Source organism: Ornithorhynchus anatinus, chromosome 1 (assembly GCF_004115215.2).
Source record: "Ornithorhynchus anatinus isolate Pmale09 chromosome 1, mOrnAna1.pri.v4, whole genome shotgun sequence".
Taxonomy (NCBI): Eukaryota; Metazoa; Chordata; class Mammalia; order Monotremata; family Ornithorhynchidae; genus Ornithorhynchus; species Ornithorhynchus anatinus.
This window is the reverse complement of record NC_041728.1, coordinates 148,225,868-148,243,320: the sequence shown is the minus strand read 5'-3', so window position 1 is coordinate 148,243,320 and position 17,453 is coordinate 148,225,868. Positions and strand designations below refer to the sequence as shown.

Below are 17,453 nucleotides of genomic sequence, written 5' to 3'. Positions count from 1 at the left end.
TCGGTGATGTTAATGTTGCCAGGAGCTGGATTCTATTTCCCTCCTCACTGCTCCACGTCGCACCTTCAGTAATCAATCCATCCATCAATCAACCATATTTACTACAAAACAAAATAACAGTATAGCAGAGTGGGTAGACCCATTCCCTATATTCTCTGCACATTCACAGTCCTTTGGTGTGAACAGAATAAATAAATAGAATTGTGGTATTTGTTAAGCGCTTACTACGTGCACAGCACTGGTCTAAGCGCTGGGGGATACAAGGCGATTAGTTTGTCCCACGTGGGGCTCACGGTTTTAATCCCCATGTGACAGATGAGGTAACTGAGGCACAGAGAAGTTAAGTGACTTGCCCAAGGTCACACAGCTGACTAGCGGCGGAGCCGGGATTAGAACCCGTGATCTCTGACTCCCAAGCCCGCGCTCTTTCCACTGAGCCACGCTGCTCACTGCCGGGGTCCGGCCCACTCCGTCTCTATCTGTTGCCGATTTGTCCATTCCAAGCACTTAGTACAGTGCTCCGCACATAGTAAGCGCTCAATAAATACTGTTGAATGAATGAACTTCAGGTCATCCCGCACCTTCATCCTTCCCTCCCTTCCTACCACCTCTTTTCTCCTCCTCCACCACCCCACACCCTCAAACCTTCTGTGAGGAGTTTACTTCCACACTGGGAGAGGTGCCAAATTTCCAATCTGGGATACTCCAAAAATAGAGGGAAAAATAGAGCACCGCTTCATAGCCCTAAACTGTTCAAGAATGGAATACACCTACAAGGGTCCTTTTCAGGCACAGTCTAACCCAGTCTGTGGAACTTGGGGTTCATGATATTTGGGCTGACCAAACCCATGGAAAACTGTTGTTCCTTATAATAATAACTGTGGTATTCATTAAGCGCTTACTATGCGCCAAGCACTGTACCAAGTGCTAGGTTAGATACAAGATGATCAAATCAAATACAGCCCCTGCCCCACATGGGACTCACAGTCTAGGAAGGAGAACAGGCATTCGATCACCATTTTAATAATTATAATAATGTTGGTATTTGTTAAGCGCTTACTATGTGCAAAGCACTGTTCTAAGCGCTGGGGTAGATACATGGGTGATCAGGTTGTCCCACGTGAGGCTCACAGTTTTAATCCCCATTTTACAGATGAGGTAACTGAGGCACAGAGAAGTTCAGTGACTTGCCCAAAGTCACAGAGCTGGCAAGCGGGGGAGCTGGGATTCGAACCCATGACCTCTGACTCCCAAACCCGGGCTCTGAGCCACGCTAGATGAGGAAACTGAGACAGAGAGAAGTTAAGCGATTTGCCCAAGGTCACACGGCAGATACAAGACAGAGCTGGGATTAGAATCCAGGTACCCTGATTTCCAGGCCCGGGCTCTTTCCACTAAGCCACATTTCTCTCTGTACCTTTTTTAAGTGATTTAGCATTAATGATTTAGCAATAGTTAATTAAAACAATCTTTCCATTACAGGAATTCTAATGCCCAGTAAGTACTTAGCTCGTGTTTCTGTGTGACTGAATGTCTGAGAAATGAAAACATCCTCTTCCATATGGCTATTCCTTAAAATTTAAATTTTTAGGTGTTCTAATTACTGCCTTAAATAAGAAACGTTCTTCATTTTAATTTACTCAGCCCCACAGAGAAGGGAAATATTAAATGTTTACTTTTTTGAAAGACCATAACATTTTAGTGGTAAAGTCGGAAAAGAAAACAATAGCCCTACCGGTCTAGTGGAAAAAGCCTGGGTCTGAGAATCAGAGGACCTGGGTTCTCATCCCTATTCCACCGTTTACCTGCTGTATAAACTTGGGCAAGTCACTTAGCTTCTCTGTGCCTCAGTTTCCTCACCTGAAAATGGGGATTAAATGCAACTCCACCCTACTTAGACTGTGAACCCCACATGGGACAAGGGCTGTGTCAGCCTGATTAACTTGGATCTGCCATTGTGCTTAGTACAGTGCTTGGAATATAGTAAGCACTTCAATGTTATTATTATCATTATTATTATCATCCTACAATTTCACAATATAGAATTCTTATTGTGATTATTTATGGTATCATTTTAAAGTCTTTTTTTTGTGAGCTAGACTCAAAACATAGAAAGATATGATTCTGGTCTTAAATGACCTCTAATAGGGACAGGTGGGCATATAATAAGGATAATAATAATAATAATAATGTTGGTATTTTTTAAGCACTTCGTATGTGCCGAGCACTGTTCTAAGCCCTGGGGTAGATACACCATAATCAGGTTGTCCCACGTGGGCCTCACAGTCTTAATCCCCATTTTACAGGTGAGGTAACTGAGGCACCGAGAAGTTAAGTGACATGCCCAAAGTCATTCAGTTGACAAGTGGCAGATCGGTGATTGGAACCCAAGACCTCCGACTCCTACGGCCGGTCTCTTTCCACTAAGCCGTGCTGAATAATGATGGCATTTGTTAAGTGCTTACTATGTGCCAAGCACTGTTCTAAGTGCTGGGATGGATACAAGGTAATCGGGTTATGCCACTCGGGGCTCACAGTCTTGATCCCCATTTTACAGATGAGGTAACTGAGGCACAGAGATGTTGAGTGACTTGCCCAAAGTCACACAGCTGGCAAGTGGCGGAGTTGGGATTAGAACCCATGACTTCTGACTCCCAAGCCCGGGCTCTTTCCACCAAGCCACGCTGCTTCTCTGTGCACGCACCTTTATGCCTGTCCTCACCGTACACATATGAATAAGTTCACCTGACTGGCATATTTTCCACCAAAAATTATATACGTGTTTCTTGGGCTTTTGGTAAATGGAGGAGGAAAGAAGGAATTATAGGAGGAAAATTTAAGGATAGGTGGAGGCAGACGGAAAGAGATGACGGGATAGGAAATTTTCAAAGCAGGTTATTGTGATCAGAGCCATTCCGACGTATCCATGCTTCTCTTCGCAACAGATGAGCACAGTCGGCATCACTGAAAATGTCAAGGGGGACAACAAGAAGTTTGAGATTTGGTATAATGGACGAGAAGAAGTTTATATCATTCAGGTAAAATTCATGCCCCATTCTAGGTCTTGGGCCGGTGCTGTTTGAACTCTGTTCCCTGACGGATTCTGGCAGCCGCAGATAGAGAACTGAACGGTGGCTGGAAAAAGGGTTTCTCGTGATCTGAGTGAATGGCGGGACAGATAGCAGTGATTCATTCCCTGCTCAAGGGACTGCAGCTGCTCTCGTCTAGTTCAGTGAAACTTGAAAAACCACTTGTGTTTGAAGACTTTCAGTCAAAAAGGACATAGGAACTTTGGCCTTTTAGCAAGTTCTAAATACGGTGCATGCTTATCAGAACAGCAAACCCATTGTCGAAGGCCCTGGGGACTGTTGGGTCACGCGTCTCCATCCCGGAATCACTCTGTCCGCGGAAGACATGGCATGCTTTGTCCATGTTCATCTTTCTCTCTCTCCATCGCTTCCGGTGGGGTTTTCTTTTCTGTTTCGTTTTGGTTTGGGTTTTTTGGTGAATTTTTTCTGTGTGATCCGTGACAGAGAGGAGTGGTGGGTCTGAGAAAAAGAAGATGTTTATAGCCAGTGTCCTGTCAGCACTGAGATGCAGACCCTTAATGGTGACTAGCTATCCATTTTGCCCATTATTTAAAGTAACCCTGCCCCTTACATTTAGTGGGGCTACAAAGTCTACGTGTAAATTTACCTAGAAAAATAAAAGCCGTGTTGAGAAATGATGTTATCTTTTTTAAAGTGCTTCAGAAATGATCTTCCCTAGAGATGAAAAGCAGACACAAGAATAACAAAAGCAAACCTCGAGGAAGCAAATGTTTAGTAACCACTTTATTCGGAACCTCTTACCATTTCCTTATCTGGATATCATTGCAGGCATCCTCGGTGGAGTTGAAAAACCTTTGGGTGTCAGAGATCAGAAAAGTTTTGACCGGACAATTGGAAGCTTGCAGAGGTAGGTGGCCACTTTTCTTCACAGTGAAAGTTTCACAGATGACATTTAAAAAACTGAGGTCAGAACCCTGAAAACTTCTCTCTCTCTTTAGCTTTCTTTACATTTTTTCTTAGAACTTTAAATCTGAGCCCAGGAATCTTCTGTTTTCGGGTTTGCCCGGGCGCAGTGAGCCTTTCTTCCCTCAACCTGTCGGCTGTGTGACTGTGGGCAAGTCACTTAACTTCTCTGTGCCTCAGTTCCCTCATCTGTAAAATGGGGATTAAGATTGTGAGCCCCACGTGGGACAACCTGATTCCCCTATGTCTACCCCAGCGCTTAGAACAGTGCTCGGCACATAGTAAGCGCTTAACAAATACCAACATCTAATGCCCCCTCCCCCTTCTCCACTCCAACCTTTAATAATAATGATAATAATAATAATAATAATAATAATGATGGTATTTTTTAAGTTCTTACTATATGCTAGGCACTGTACTAAGCGCTGAGGTGGATACAAGCAAATTGGGTTGGTCACAATCTCTGTCCCAGGTGGGGTTCTCAGCCTCAATCCCCTTTTTAAAGATGAAGTAACTGAGGCCCAGAGAAGTGAAGTGACTTGCCCAAGGTCACTCAGCAGACAAGTGACAGAGTCAGGATTGGAACCCACGGCCTTCTGACTCCCAGGCTCATGCTGTATCAATTACGCCATGCTGCTTCCACTATTCTACCCTGCCCCTTTCATAATAATACTTATGGTATTTGCTAAGCGCTTATTAAGTGCCACTGTTCTAAGCGCTGAGCACTGTTCTCCATTCATTCACCCAATGGTATTTATTGAGTGCTTACTATGTGCAGAGCACTGTACTAAGCGCTTGGGAGAGTGTACTACAGCAGCGTGGCTCAGGGGAAGGAGCCCGGGCTTGGGAGTCAGATGTCATGAGTTCGAATTCCGGCTCTGCCGCTTGTCAGCTATGTGACTGTGGGCAAGTCACTTCACGTCTCTGTGCCTCAGTTACCTCTGTCAAATGGGGATGAAGACGGTGAGCCTCACGTGGGACAACCTGATCACCCTGTATCTACCCCAGCGCTTAGAACGGTGCTTGGCACATAGTAAGCGCTTAACAAATACCAACATTATTATTAAACAGGCACAATCCCTAGCCACGGGAGAGGACTTTTGAAGGATAACTGCGGCTGGAGGAAGCGGGTCTGCACCATTCTTCCTATCTTCCCTTCACTGCCCCATGCGATGGAGGCTCTGTCTGGTCCCCCGGCTCCCCAGGAAGGGAAGACCCTTTAAGGTCCCCGTTGTGTTCTCCGTAGCTACAGTGATGGCTTGTGTCCCAGAGAGATTTTCACCTTGGCTGTGTTGAGCTGGAACTCTCCAGAATGACTTTGAGGTGCAGCTGGTGGAATCCGCCTCTGCATTTCCCCTCCAGAGGCCCTGCCCTGCCGCTGCTCCTCCCCGAGCCATGCCAACAGGGACCCTCCCCTCTCCGCCCCCCCGGGCGGATCGGAATGAGCCGCAGACATCCAGCTGTGCAGCCGGTTTCCTACTGTTCAACCGTGGTCCTTGGTGGCGGTTGGCAGTGGTCAATTGCAAAAGTGTAGTAATTTCCCCCAGCCCTCTCGCCTCCTCCTCCTCTCCCCCATTTCCTTTCCTCTTTTCCCTAGTCTACCCTCATGATTTCACCCTTTGTACTCTCCTTTCTCCTCTTCTGTTTTTCTGTTCCCCCCCACCTTTTTTTGTGTGGGGGGGGGTATTTGACAAGCACTAATTATGTTCCGGGCACTGTACTAAATACTGGGGTTATTGTTGTTATGCTGTCAAGTCGTGTCACATCCATAGCGACACTATGGACACATCTCTCCCAGAAAGCCCCACCTCCATCTGCAGTCGTTCTGGTAGCGGATCCGTAGAGTTTTCTTGGTAACAATATGGAAGGAGTTACCATTGCTTCCTTCCGCCCAATAAACCTGAGTCTCTGCCCTAGACTCTCCCGTGCCGCCGCTGCCCAGCGCGGGGGAGTTTTGAGTTGTAGCAGATGGCCTGTCCCTCGCTACCAACTGCCCAGGCTAGGAACGGAATGGATATACCTCTGCTTGACTCTCCCTCCTGTAGTCAAGACTGGTAGAATACTGGAAACTCCCCAGGTGCGATCCTGGGAGGCTAAATACCGGGGTGGATACAAGCTAATAAGATCAGATACAGTTCATGGCACACATGGAGCGCTCAGTCTTAATCCCCATTATACAGATGAGGTAACTGAGGCACAGAGAAGTGAAGTGATTTGCCCCAGATCACACAGCAGACAAGTGGTGGAGCTGGGGCCTTCTGGCCCCCGGGGCCCTGCTCTATTCACTAGGCTATGCTCTTTCTCCCTCTGGCCCCACACGCCCTTTGAGTCTGCCTCTGCCCCACCTAAGGTAATAAGATTTACATCTCTCACTTGTTCGGGAAACAGTCCCATTCATTCATTTCCTCCCCCTCTCCCTTCCCCTCCCCTCAGCACTGTGCTCATTTGTATATATTTTTATTACCCTATTTATTTTGTTCACCAGGTGTCCATCCCCTGGATTCTATTTATCGTGATTATGTTGTCTTGGTTTTGTCCATCCGTCTCCCCCGATTAGACTGTAAGCCCGTCGTTGGGCAGGGATCGTCTCTGTCGCCGACTTGTACATTCCAAGCACTTGGTACGGTGCTCTGCGCAGTGTAAGCCCTCAGTAAATACGGCGAATTCATTCATTCAGTAGTATTTATTGAGCGCTTACTAGGTGCAGAGCACTGTACTAAGTGCTTGGAAAGTACAGTTCGGCCTCAGATAGAGACAATCCCTACCCAAAAACGAGCTGACGGTCTAGAAGGGGGAGACAGACAATAAAACAAAACAAGTAGACAGAACAAGTGGTCCCAGCCAGAACCACTGTTACAGGGAACCACCCGCGCAAGCGTTGCCTTAAGAGAGGGAGTCAAGTCCCTAATGATGATCATAATTGTGGTATTTGTTAAGCTCTTACTGTGTACTAAGCACTGGGGTAGATACAAGCTAATTAGGTGGGACCCATGTGGGGCTCACAGTCTTAATCGCCATTTTACAGATGAAGTAACTGAGGCCCGGAAAAGTGACTTGCCCAAGGTCACACAGCAGACAAGTGGCAGAGCTGGGATTAGAACCCACGACCTTCTGACTCCCAGGCCTGTGCTCTGTTGACTCTGCCAAGCTTCTTCTCTGCTGCAGGGAGACAAATCCACACTGAGCTGCTGCAGTGGGTCTCAGGGCCAGGCCAGAGCTTCTGTGCTGGAGCCAAGGGAAGAGCACAGACGTTAGAAAGAATTTAACGTGAAAAGATAACCAGTTTTTAAAAAATCAGTCAAATAATCCATGGTATTTATTGAGTACTTACTTGAGAGCACTGTATGAAGCGTTTGGGAGAGTACAATGCAGTTAGTAGAAGTCATAGTGATGGTATTTATTAAACACTTACTGTGTGCAGAGCACGGAACTCATTGCTGGGAAAGAGTACGACAGGAAGGAACAAGCCTCAAGGCACTAACGATCTGTGAATATAGATGGGGGAGAGGATGGAAGATGAGGCATTGGGAGCAATGAAACAATAAAACATTAAAACAGCATAGAAGACAAGGACAAATACATAAAATACAACACTAGTCAGTAGGGAGCTGTGGCTGGAGGGTTATAATTTGAGGCTCTTCACGATTCAGAGTTCTTGGCATACTTGTAGCCACAGCAGTTTTTTTTTCTGGTATTTAAGTGCTCACTATGTGCCAGACACTGTAGTAAGCGCTGGGATCGACACCAGCGACTCAGGTTGGACACAGTCCATGACGCTGTGAAGCTTCACGAAGCTCACTTCCGTAATCCCCGTTTTACGGATGAGGTCACTGAGGCCCAGAGAAGTAGAGTGACTTGCCCAAGGTCACACAGCAGACCGTGTTCTATCCATTAGGCCACACTGCGTCTCTAATTGTCTTTCCCTGTGTTTTTCATTTATGGTCTTTATGCTCTATCCTCTTGGCCATGCCGTTTCTCAAATTCATTCATTCAGTAGCATTTATTGAGCACTTACTGTGTGCAGAGCACTGTACTAAGCGCTTGGAATGTACAATTCGGCAACAGATAGAGACAGTCGACGGGCTTACAGTCTAATCGGTGTTTGTTAAGTGCTTACTATGTGCAAAGCACTGTTCTAAGTGCTGGGGGCTACCAGGTGATCGGGTTGTCCCCCAAGGGGCTCACAGTTTTAATCCCCATTTTACAGATGAGGTGACTGAGGCACAGAGAAGTGAAGTGACTTGCCCAGAGTCACACAGCTGGCAAGGGGCGGAGCTGGGATTAGAACCCGCGACCTCTGACTCCCAAGCCCGGGCTCTTTCCGCTGAGCCACGCTGCTTCTCTTTTGCAGCCACTAGCCTTCCCAAGGTTATGCGATGGAGGCCTCGTGCTTCGGGTGCCGTTCTGTTTCCCGCCAGGGTGGTGGAAAGCAGGATGGGATGGGGGTCTCCTCAGTGGTGCAGGGGGGAACCGGTGCTGGCTCCCGGGGGGACCGCGAACGTGGGACAGAGTGTCTGGACGGGGCAGGAGTCCGGGGCGACAGGGAGGGAAAGCCGTGGTGGAAAAGGAGGCTGAGGACGAGCAGGGAGGCCAGGCTGCGATTTCTGGACATCACACTCGGCCGTGATGGCGATAAAGGGACGAGGAGACAGAGCGGTGGCTTTTACGCCGGACCCGGCGGACGCAGAGCAAGTCGGGGGCAGGCAGAGAGTTCCTCAGCCGTGGTCTAGGGCCAATAGGGGAATGCAGGGAGGCGAGGCGGTGAAGCAGCGGGGCCTAGTGGATGGAGCGCGGGCTCGGAACTCGGAAGGACCGGGTTCTAATCCTGTCCGCTGGGTGACCTTGGGCGAGTCACTTAAATTCTCTGGACCTCAGTTATCTCATCTGTAAAATGGAGATTATGAATGTGAGTGAGAGACTGTGTCTCTGATTACCTTGGATCTACCCCAGTGCCTAGTACAGTACCTGGCACATAGTAAGTGCCTCTCAAATACCATTGTTGTAACTAATGCAGTTATTATAATATTTACCAGATAGCTCATTTGGACACGGTACCCCCCTTCGAAGACTTTATAAGTACGACTGTGGTGGTCTGTTATCTGTTGTCACATTTTACGCTGTTATCACTGGGTTGCCTCCCATCACTGCCCATTTTAAACTGACCTTTCTCACCTCTATTCCTGTCCCCAATCTTCAGGATTTCCTAAGCCCTCACTGACTCTTTCTGGTTGAAGTTTATCCTAGCAGTAGCAGTCAAGGTGTTTATTAACTAATTATTATTGTCATTATTATGATTTATTATGAAGAATAATAATAATAATGTTGGTATTTGTTAAGCGCTTACTATGTGCAGAGCACCGTTCTAAGCGCTGGGGTAGATACAGGGGAATCAGGTTGTCCCACGTGAGGCTCACAGTGAATCCCCATTTTACAGATGAGGTAACTGAGGCACAGAGAAGTTAAGTGTCTTGCCCACAGTCACACAGCTGACAAATGGCAGAGCCGGGATTCGAACCCATGACCTCTGACTCCCGAGCCCAGGCTCTTTCCACTGAGCCATGCTGCTTCTCCAAGTGATTTTTAAGTGCATACTGTATGACAAGCATTGTACTAAAAACCGGGATAGATATAATATAAGCAGATTGGAAACAGTCCCTACCCCACATGGGGTGTATGATTTAAGGGGGAGAACAGTACTTTTATTGCCATTTTTACAGATGAGGAAACTGAGGCCCAAAGAAGTTAAGTGTCTCATTTAACCCAAGATCACACAGCAGGCAAGTTGTAGAGGTGGGATTAGAACTCAGATCATCTAATTACCAGGCTCATGCTTTTTCCACTAGGCCAAGCTGCTTCTCTATGGTGGTATACTAACTCAGCACTTGGGAAAGTGCAATAGAAGAAAAAAAAAATCCCCCAAACTCCACATTCCCTGCCCACCAGGAACTTGCATTCGAGAGGCTCCCAGAACTTTCCCTTGGTATTTGCCTTTTTAAAAAAATTTGTTATTTAAGTGCTTATTATGTGCCAGGCACTATACCAAGCACTGGGGTAGATACAAGGTTGGATACCATCCATGTCCCACACTGGGCTCATAGTCTTAATCCCCATTTGACAGATGAGATAACTGAGGCACGGAGAAGTTAAGTCACTTGCCCAAGGTCACACAGTGGACAGATGGCAGGGTGAGGTTTAGAACCCAGGTCCTTTGACTCCCGGACCCGTGCTCTTTCCACTAGGCCGTGCTGCTCGCCTCAGTTGATGTTCATGCTATGAAATTCTTAGTGGGTTTTGTCAGCAGATTATCAAACAGTAAGAGGAGAAGTTGGATTTGTAAAGGAAAGTATACGTGCTTTTAAAGGGGACCCTAGTTGCTCCTGAAGAGTTCAAAATATTTAACATGTCTCTGCTGGGGATGATGTCTGAAGACAAGCTGAGCTGAATTATTCCACCAGTGTAAGACAGAGACCGAGGCTCTTTAAAACCATGAATCTCTCGCCTCAAGATCTCTGGTCTGCTTCTTTTGAGTGATATTTCCTGCTGATTGTGGCAAGTGGCAGATTTGACAGTTTGAACAGAGAAGCAGCGTGGCTCAGTGGAAAGAGCACGGGCTTGGGAGTCGGAGGCCACGAGTTCGAATCCCGGCTCTGCCACTTGTCAGCTGTGGGCAAGTCACTTATCTTCTCTGTGCCTCAGTTCCCTCATCTGTAAAATGGGGATTAGTTCATTCAATAGTATTTATTTTCAATAGTATTTATTGAGCGCTTACTCTGTGCAGAGCACTGTACGAAGCGCTTGGAATGAACAAGTCGGCAGCAGATAGAGACGGTCCCTGCCGTTTGACGGGCTCGCGGTCTAATCGGGGGAGACGGACGGACGAGAACGATGGCGATGAATAGAGTCGAGATAGAGTCAAGATTAAGACTGTGAGCATCACGTGGGACAACCTGATTACCCTGTATCCACACAGTGCTCTGCACATAGTAAGCGCTTAACAAATACCAACATTATAATTATTATTACTAATAACTTGGCACTGTGGAGAAGGGAAGACAAAGTCAATTTTATTTGAATTCTGTCACTGTAGTCCCCTAACAGGCACACCTGGCGGAGTTATTCCCGGTCACTTTTGCTTCCACTTGGAACACGTAAAGTGAATCCCTTCCAAGAATAAGAGGTGCCCCGTTGCGGATAAAAGGTCGATGAAATTATTTGCAGTAGCTTTGTCTAAAGACCCCAGATCTCAAGGGAAGCAAGGCGTGTTAGGCAATCCCTCTCTGCAGAATATCTCAGGGCCAAATCCCTCGAATCGTGTAATCCATTCTTCCGTAATGCACAGCGATATCAGAGAAGGTCTGTTGAAACGAGAATTGCAAGCAGCCACACTCTAACGTACACGGTGAATGGGCATTTCTGAACGGTGTACAGATCCCCTCAGTCTGTGGTACTTATTGAGCGCTTACTCTGTGCAAAGCACTGTGCTAAGCGCTTGGGAGAGAACCATCGCATCATCAGCTCCAAGCCCCCAATGGTCTTTGAACTATTTGCTTTGAAAAACGGCCTAGTGGATAGAGCACGGACCTGAGAGTCGGACGGTCCGTGGGTTCTAATACCGGCCTCACCACTTGTCTGCTGGGCGACCTTGGGCACTTAACTTCTCTGTGCCTCCTTTACCTCATCTGCCAAATGAAAATTGATAATAATAATAATAATGTTGGTATTGGTTAAGCGCTTACTGTGGGCAGAGCACGGTTCTAAGCGCTGGGGTAGACACAGAGGAATCAGGTTGTCCCACGTGGGGCTCACAGTCTTAATCCCCATTTTACAGATGAGGGAACTCAATTAGCAATTGAGACTGTGAACCCCATGTGGGACAGGGACCGCGTCCAACCCCATTTGCTTGTGTCCACCCCAGCGCTTAGTACAGTGCCTGGAACGTAGTAAGCGCTTAACAAATACCATAATTGTAATTATTTTGATAGCCCTCAAACCCTCAAAACACCTGTCTTCCTCATCCTCCACTTCTAGTCTCCTCAGCTCATCTTTACACTGTAAGGTCGTTGTGGGCAGGGAATGTGTCTGGATTTTTCTACTGTACTCTCCCGAAGGCTTAGTACAGTGCTCTGCGCAAAGTAAGTGCTCAGTGAATATGATTGACTGACTAACTGGAGGTGTCCCATAGGGCTCTGGCTGGGTCCCTCTTTTCTCGGTGGTTCCACGACGGATGGACTGTAAGCCTGTCACTGGGCAGAGATTGTCTCTATCTGTTGCCGAATTGTGCATTCCAAGCGCTTAGTACAGTGCTCTGCACATAGTAAGCGCTCAATAAATACTATTGAGTGAATCGGCACTAACGCCCATTCGTCGGGTGAAATTCTTCAGATATAATAATGTCGGTATTTGTTAAGCGCTTACTATGTGCAGAGCACCGTTCTAAGCGCTGGGGCAGATACAGGGTAATCACTTTGTCCCACGTGAGGCTCACAGATAATCCCCATTTTCCAGATGAGGTAACTGAGGCCCAGAGAAGTGAAGTGACTTGCCCACGGTCACACAGCTGACGAGTGGCAGAGCCGGGGGTCGAACCCATGACCTCTGATTCCCGAAGCCCACGCTCTTCTCCCTGAGCCACGCTGCTTCTCCATGATGAGTGGTTTATAATGGCCGCCGGCCGATCGTCTCCGTGGTTTAAATCAAGAGGTCGCCCAATCTTCAGGCCGGCGGCGGTGCCGGCGAAGGGCCAGGCTGGGCTTGGGGGAGGGGGTCAGACGTTCAGGGAGCCGACGGTCCCAAACCGAAGTGGTTCTGCCCCCAACTCTCCCTCCGTATCCCCAGGCCCCTCGGGCTGCCCTGACTCCGGGGGCCAGAGGGGAGGCAGAAGGGCCGTGAGGATCAAGTTTCCACCGCTGGGTTGGGGACGGAGAGGCTCCTTCTGCCAGGGGATCGGGGGGGCGGGGGGGGGGGACGAGGCCTGTCTCCCCACTCATCAGCCCGGACTCTGGAGCTCTCTCTCCCACACGTTTTCCTCGGGCGTTTCATCAGCTTGCGTGGCTTCAGCTATCGCCTCAGTGTCTATATCTCTCCAAGCGACTTAGTCCTGATAATAATTGTGGTCTTGGTTAAGCACCTGCTATGTGCCAGGCACTGTACTGAAAGCTGGGGTGGATACGACGAGCAAACCAGGTTGGGCACGTGCCCCTGTCCTACGTGGGGCTCGCAGTCTCCATCCCCATTTTACAGACCAGGTCGCTGAGGCGGAGAGAAATGAAGTGACTTGCCCAAGGCCACACAACAGACAGTGGCAGAGACAGGATTAGAACCCATGACCTTCTGGCTCCCAGGCCCCTGCTGCTCCACTACACAATGCCGCTTAATAATGTTGGTATTTGTTAAGCGCTTACTGTGTGCCGAGCACCGTTCTAAGCGCCGGGGTAGATTTGGGTCATCAGGTTGTCCCACGTGAGGCTCCCACTTAATCCCCATTTTACAGATGAGGTCACTGAGGCACCGAGAAGTGAAGTGACTTGCCCACAGTCACACAGCCGCTTCCCTAACTTGACTGCGTAAGCTCGTCCTCTAGACTGTAAGCTCGTTGTGGGCAGGGAAGATGTCTACCAACTCTGTTATATATTGTTGTTTTGGACTCTTCCAAGCACTTAGTACAGTGCTTTGCACACTGTAGGCACTCAGTAAATACGACTGATGACTATCCCAACTTCTGCTAAGCAATTTCACATTTCCTCTTCTTCCAGAACTCCTTCCCATAGCTGCCGCACCGTCGTCTTTAATTTCACCGACCGAAAACTGAACTAATTCTTTCTCCCATTTCCCCATCTCCGTCAACAGCACCACCCTCCTCCCCATCCCAGAAGTCCAAAACCTTGGTGACATCAGGAGAAGCAGCATGGCGCAGTGGGTAGAGCGTGGGCCTGGGAATCAGAAGGTCATGGGTTCTAATCCCTGCTCCGCCACTTGTCTTCGCAGAAGCAGCGTGGCTCAGTGGAAAGAGCCCGGGCTTCGGAGTCCGAGGTCATGGGGTCGAATCCCCGCTCGGCCACTTGTCAGCTGTGTGACTGTGGGCAAGTCACTTCACTTCTCTGGGCCTCAGTTACCTCATCTGGAAAATGGGGATTAAGACTGTAAGCCCCACGGGGGACAACCTGATTCCCTTGTGTCTACCCCAGCGCTCAGAACAGTGCTCTGCACATAGTAAGCGCTTAACAAATACCAACGTTATTATTATTCTGTGTGACGTTGGGCAAGTCGCTTCATTTCTCCGGGCCTCAGTTACCTCTTCTGTAAAATGGGGATCGAGACCGTGAGCCCCACGTGGGACAGGGACTGCGTCCAACCCGATTTGCTTGTATCCACTCCAGCGCTTAGTATAGTGCCTGGAACATATCAAGCACTTAAAAATATAGTAATTATTATCTTTCACTTAGTGTCTTCGATTCTTCACTGATACGGATGGTGCTTTGCCAATTCTACCAGATTAGAGGCTCAGGACCTGGTAGGGCTTTGCAGGTTTCTAGTTCTGAGGGTAGTTGCCCATCGCTGTGTGGGGAGCGAGGTGGAGATTATCACTGGGAGAGAGCTGCCCCATTCTGCCTCACTTGCCAAAGACGGGGAAAATCTCCCAGCACAGATCAGCAAGCGTGAGATCTCGCAGAGGGAGGGTGCGAGCCGGCCACCGAACCAGATGCTTGGCTTGGAAAACTGCCCGAGTCAGCACTGCGGACTGGAAGCAAGAAACGCCCCCACAGAGAAGAAACCTTGCCTCCCTGACTTCCTTCAGTTGGAAACCTACTTTGGAAAGCTGGAGGAGTAGAGAAGCAGCGTGGCTCAGTGGAAAGAGCCCGGGCTTGGGAGTCAGCGGTCATGGGTTCCAATCCCGGCTCCGCCACTTAATAATGTTGGTATTTGTTAAGCGCTTACTATGTGCAGAGCACTGTTCTGAGCGCTGGGGTAGACTCAAGGGAAGCAGATCGTCCCACGTGGGGCTCACAGTCTTAATCCCCATTTTACAGATGAGGGAACTGAGGCCCAGAGAAGTGAAGCGACTCGCCCACAGTCACACAGCTGACAAGTGGCGGAGCGGGGATTCGAACCCATGACCTCTGACTCCAAAGCCTGTGCTCTTTCCACTGAGCCACGCTTGTGGTCCGTGACTACCAATAATTGATTGGGGAAAGAGCCCGGGCTTGGGAGTCAGATGTCATGGATTTGAATCCCGGCTCCGCCACTTGTCAGCTGTGTGACTGTGGGCAAGTCACTTCACTTCTCTGGGCCTCAGTTCCCTCATCTATAAAATGAGGATGAAGCCTGTGAGCCTCACGAGGGACAACCTGATGTCCCTGTATCTCCCCCAGCGCTTAGAACAGTGGTCTGCACATAGTAAGAGCTTAACAAATACCAACATTATTATTAGTTGGATGCATTCATTCAGTGATATTTGTGCTGATCTGTTTTCTTCATCTAGACTGTAAGGTTATTATGGCTGCTAATTCTGTCGTATTCTACCCTCCCAAGCGCTTAGTACAGTGCTCTGCACATAGTAAATGTTCAATAAATACCATTGATTGAATGATTAATTCGAACAAATTACGTCAGGGCAGGGCAGGAGGTACATGAGTTGCTGCGAGAAGCTTAAGAAGCGAAGAATTTTGAATTCAGGCATCATCCATCCCTCGTACAAAATGAAAAGTTAGCAGTACACCCTGCCTTACTCGTAGATGAAGATAAGAACCTGTTATTTTCATTCGGGGTTGGTTCAGTGGAATTGAGTATTAGAGTATTTTGAGTGGGGGCCTTATAAGTGAAAGGAGGAATGTTTGGTTTGGAGAAGCAGCATGGTGCAGTGGTTAGAGCACGGGCCTGGGTGTCAGAAGGTCATGGGTTCCAATCCTAGCTCCGCCACCTGTCTGCTGTGTGACCTTGCACAAGTCACTTCAGTTCTCTGGGCCTCAGTCACCTCAGCTGTAAAAAAACAAAAAAAAGGGGGATTAAGAGTGTGAGCCCAATTTGGGGCAGGGGTTGTGTCCAACCTGATTAATTTGCATCTCCCTCAGCACTTAGAATAGTGTTTGACACATAGTAAGTGCTTAACAAGTACCGTAATTATCACTATTAATAATGTTCAGTTCAACATGATAATAATAGCATTTGTGAAATGATTACTCGACACCAAACAACGGGGTAGATATGAGAGAATAAGATCAGACATGATCCCTGCCCCCTGTGGGACTCACAATCTAAGGGGGAGGGACAACTGGTGTTTAATCTCCACTTTACAGATGAGGAAGCTGAGGCACAAAGAAGTTAAGTGATTTGCCCAAGGTCACACAATAGGCAGGTGGAGGAGCTGGGATTTTATCCCAGGTCCTCTGATTCCCAGGTGTGTTACTCGTTCCACCAAGCCACGCTGCTTCCCGAACATCCGCACCTGATTTCCCTTAGTACCCACCTCCTCCTGGGAATCAGGGAATTGGCAAATATAAAGTCTTAAGGATGCGGTCTTTTTTCTTTCTGTTTTAACAGAAGCCAGTCAGCTACACCAAAGGATCACAGAGAGTGTCTACCATGCCCCAATGGATGCATCTAACTCCACCAGGTAAGACACCTCTAACACTGAAGCCCCCAGATAGGCTTCAGTCCTCCTCCCCGCTCACTCTTCCAACTGAGAGCAGGAACAGCTGCCAGCCTATTCCTATAGCACAAGGCTTATTCCCAAGGAATCCTGTGTGCCCAGGCCTTTAGTTCGACTGGCTATGGCTTAAGAAATGAGGTGAGGAGGTCAGAGTTATTATTATTGATTTATTATTGTATTTATTAAGCGCTCATTATGTGCCAAGCCCTACTAAGTGCTGGGGGAGATAGAGGATAATCAGGTTGGACGCAGTCCAGGTCCTACAAAAGGTGGGGCTCACATTCAAGGTGGAAAGAGAATAGAACTGACACGAGTAAGGGCTCAATATATACTGGAGAAGGTCGATTGGAAAGTAACTCCAACGGTGTGGTGCCGGGTTTCCAGCCCCTAAAACCAAAACTTGGACAACTGAGCCCTGTAAAATGGGGATGAAGAGTGTGAGCCCCATGTGGGACAGGGACTGTGTCCAACCTGCTTACCTTCTATCTACCCCAGCGCTTAGAAGAGTGCTTTGTGTAAGCGCTTAACAAATACCGTAAGTATTAATATCAAGTACCACAATTATTATTATTGTTTTTACTTTCCCGAGTGCCTACTACAGTGCTCTGCACACCGCAAGTGCTCAAAAAATACCACTGATTGATGAGAGGCATTTTTTTTTTCCTCAGTGAGAACCCCTTGGAGACAGTTCAGCTGTTGCCGTTTCTAACACCCTCCCATATACTTTTCAACTTCTGTTTTTGAGGCCTTTAGCCCCAACCCACACTTGTGCTTCCCCAGAACAGAAAGTTCAG

At 48.1% G+C, this 17,453-nt stretch overlaps 1 protein-coding gene across 9 annotated transcripts in view; it reads left to right on the top strand.

Moving 5' to 3' along the window:
• Positions 1-17,453, top strand: part of MCF2L2 (MCF.2 cell line derived transforming sequence-like 2) — a 482,616-nt gene that overhangs the window by 413,236 nt on the left and 51,927 nt on the right. For all 9 annotated transcript variants that reach the window (XM_029058027.2, XM_029058038.1, XM_029058021.2 and 6 more), the window contains 3 exons: positions 2,946-3,038; positions 3,879-3,957; positions 16,551-16,623. In XM_029058027.2, coding sequence (XP_028913860.1) covers positions 2,946-3,038; positions 3,879-3,957; positions 16,551-16,623 — 245 coding nt within the window. The remainder of the gene's footprint in view (positions 1-2,945; positions 3,039-3,878; positions 3,958-16,550; positions 16,624-17,453) is intronic.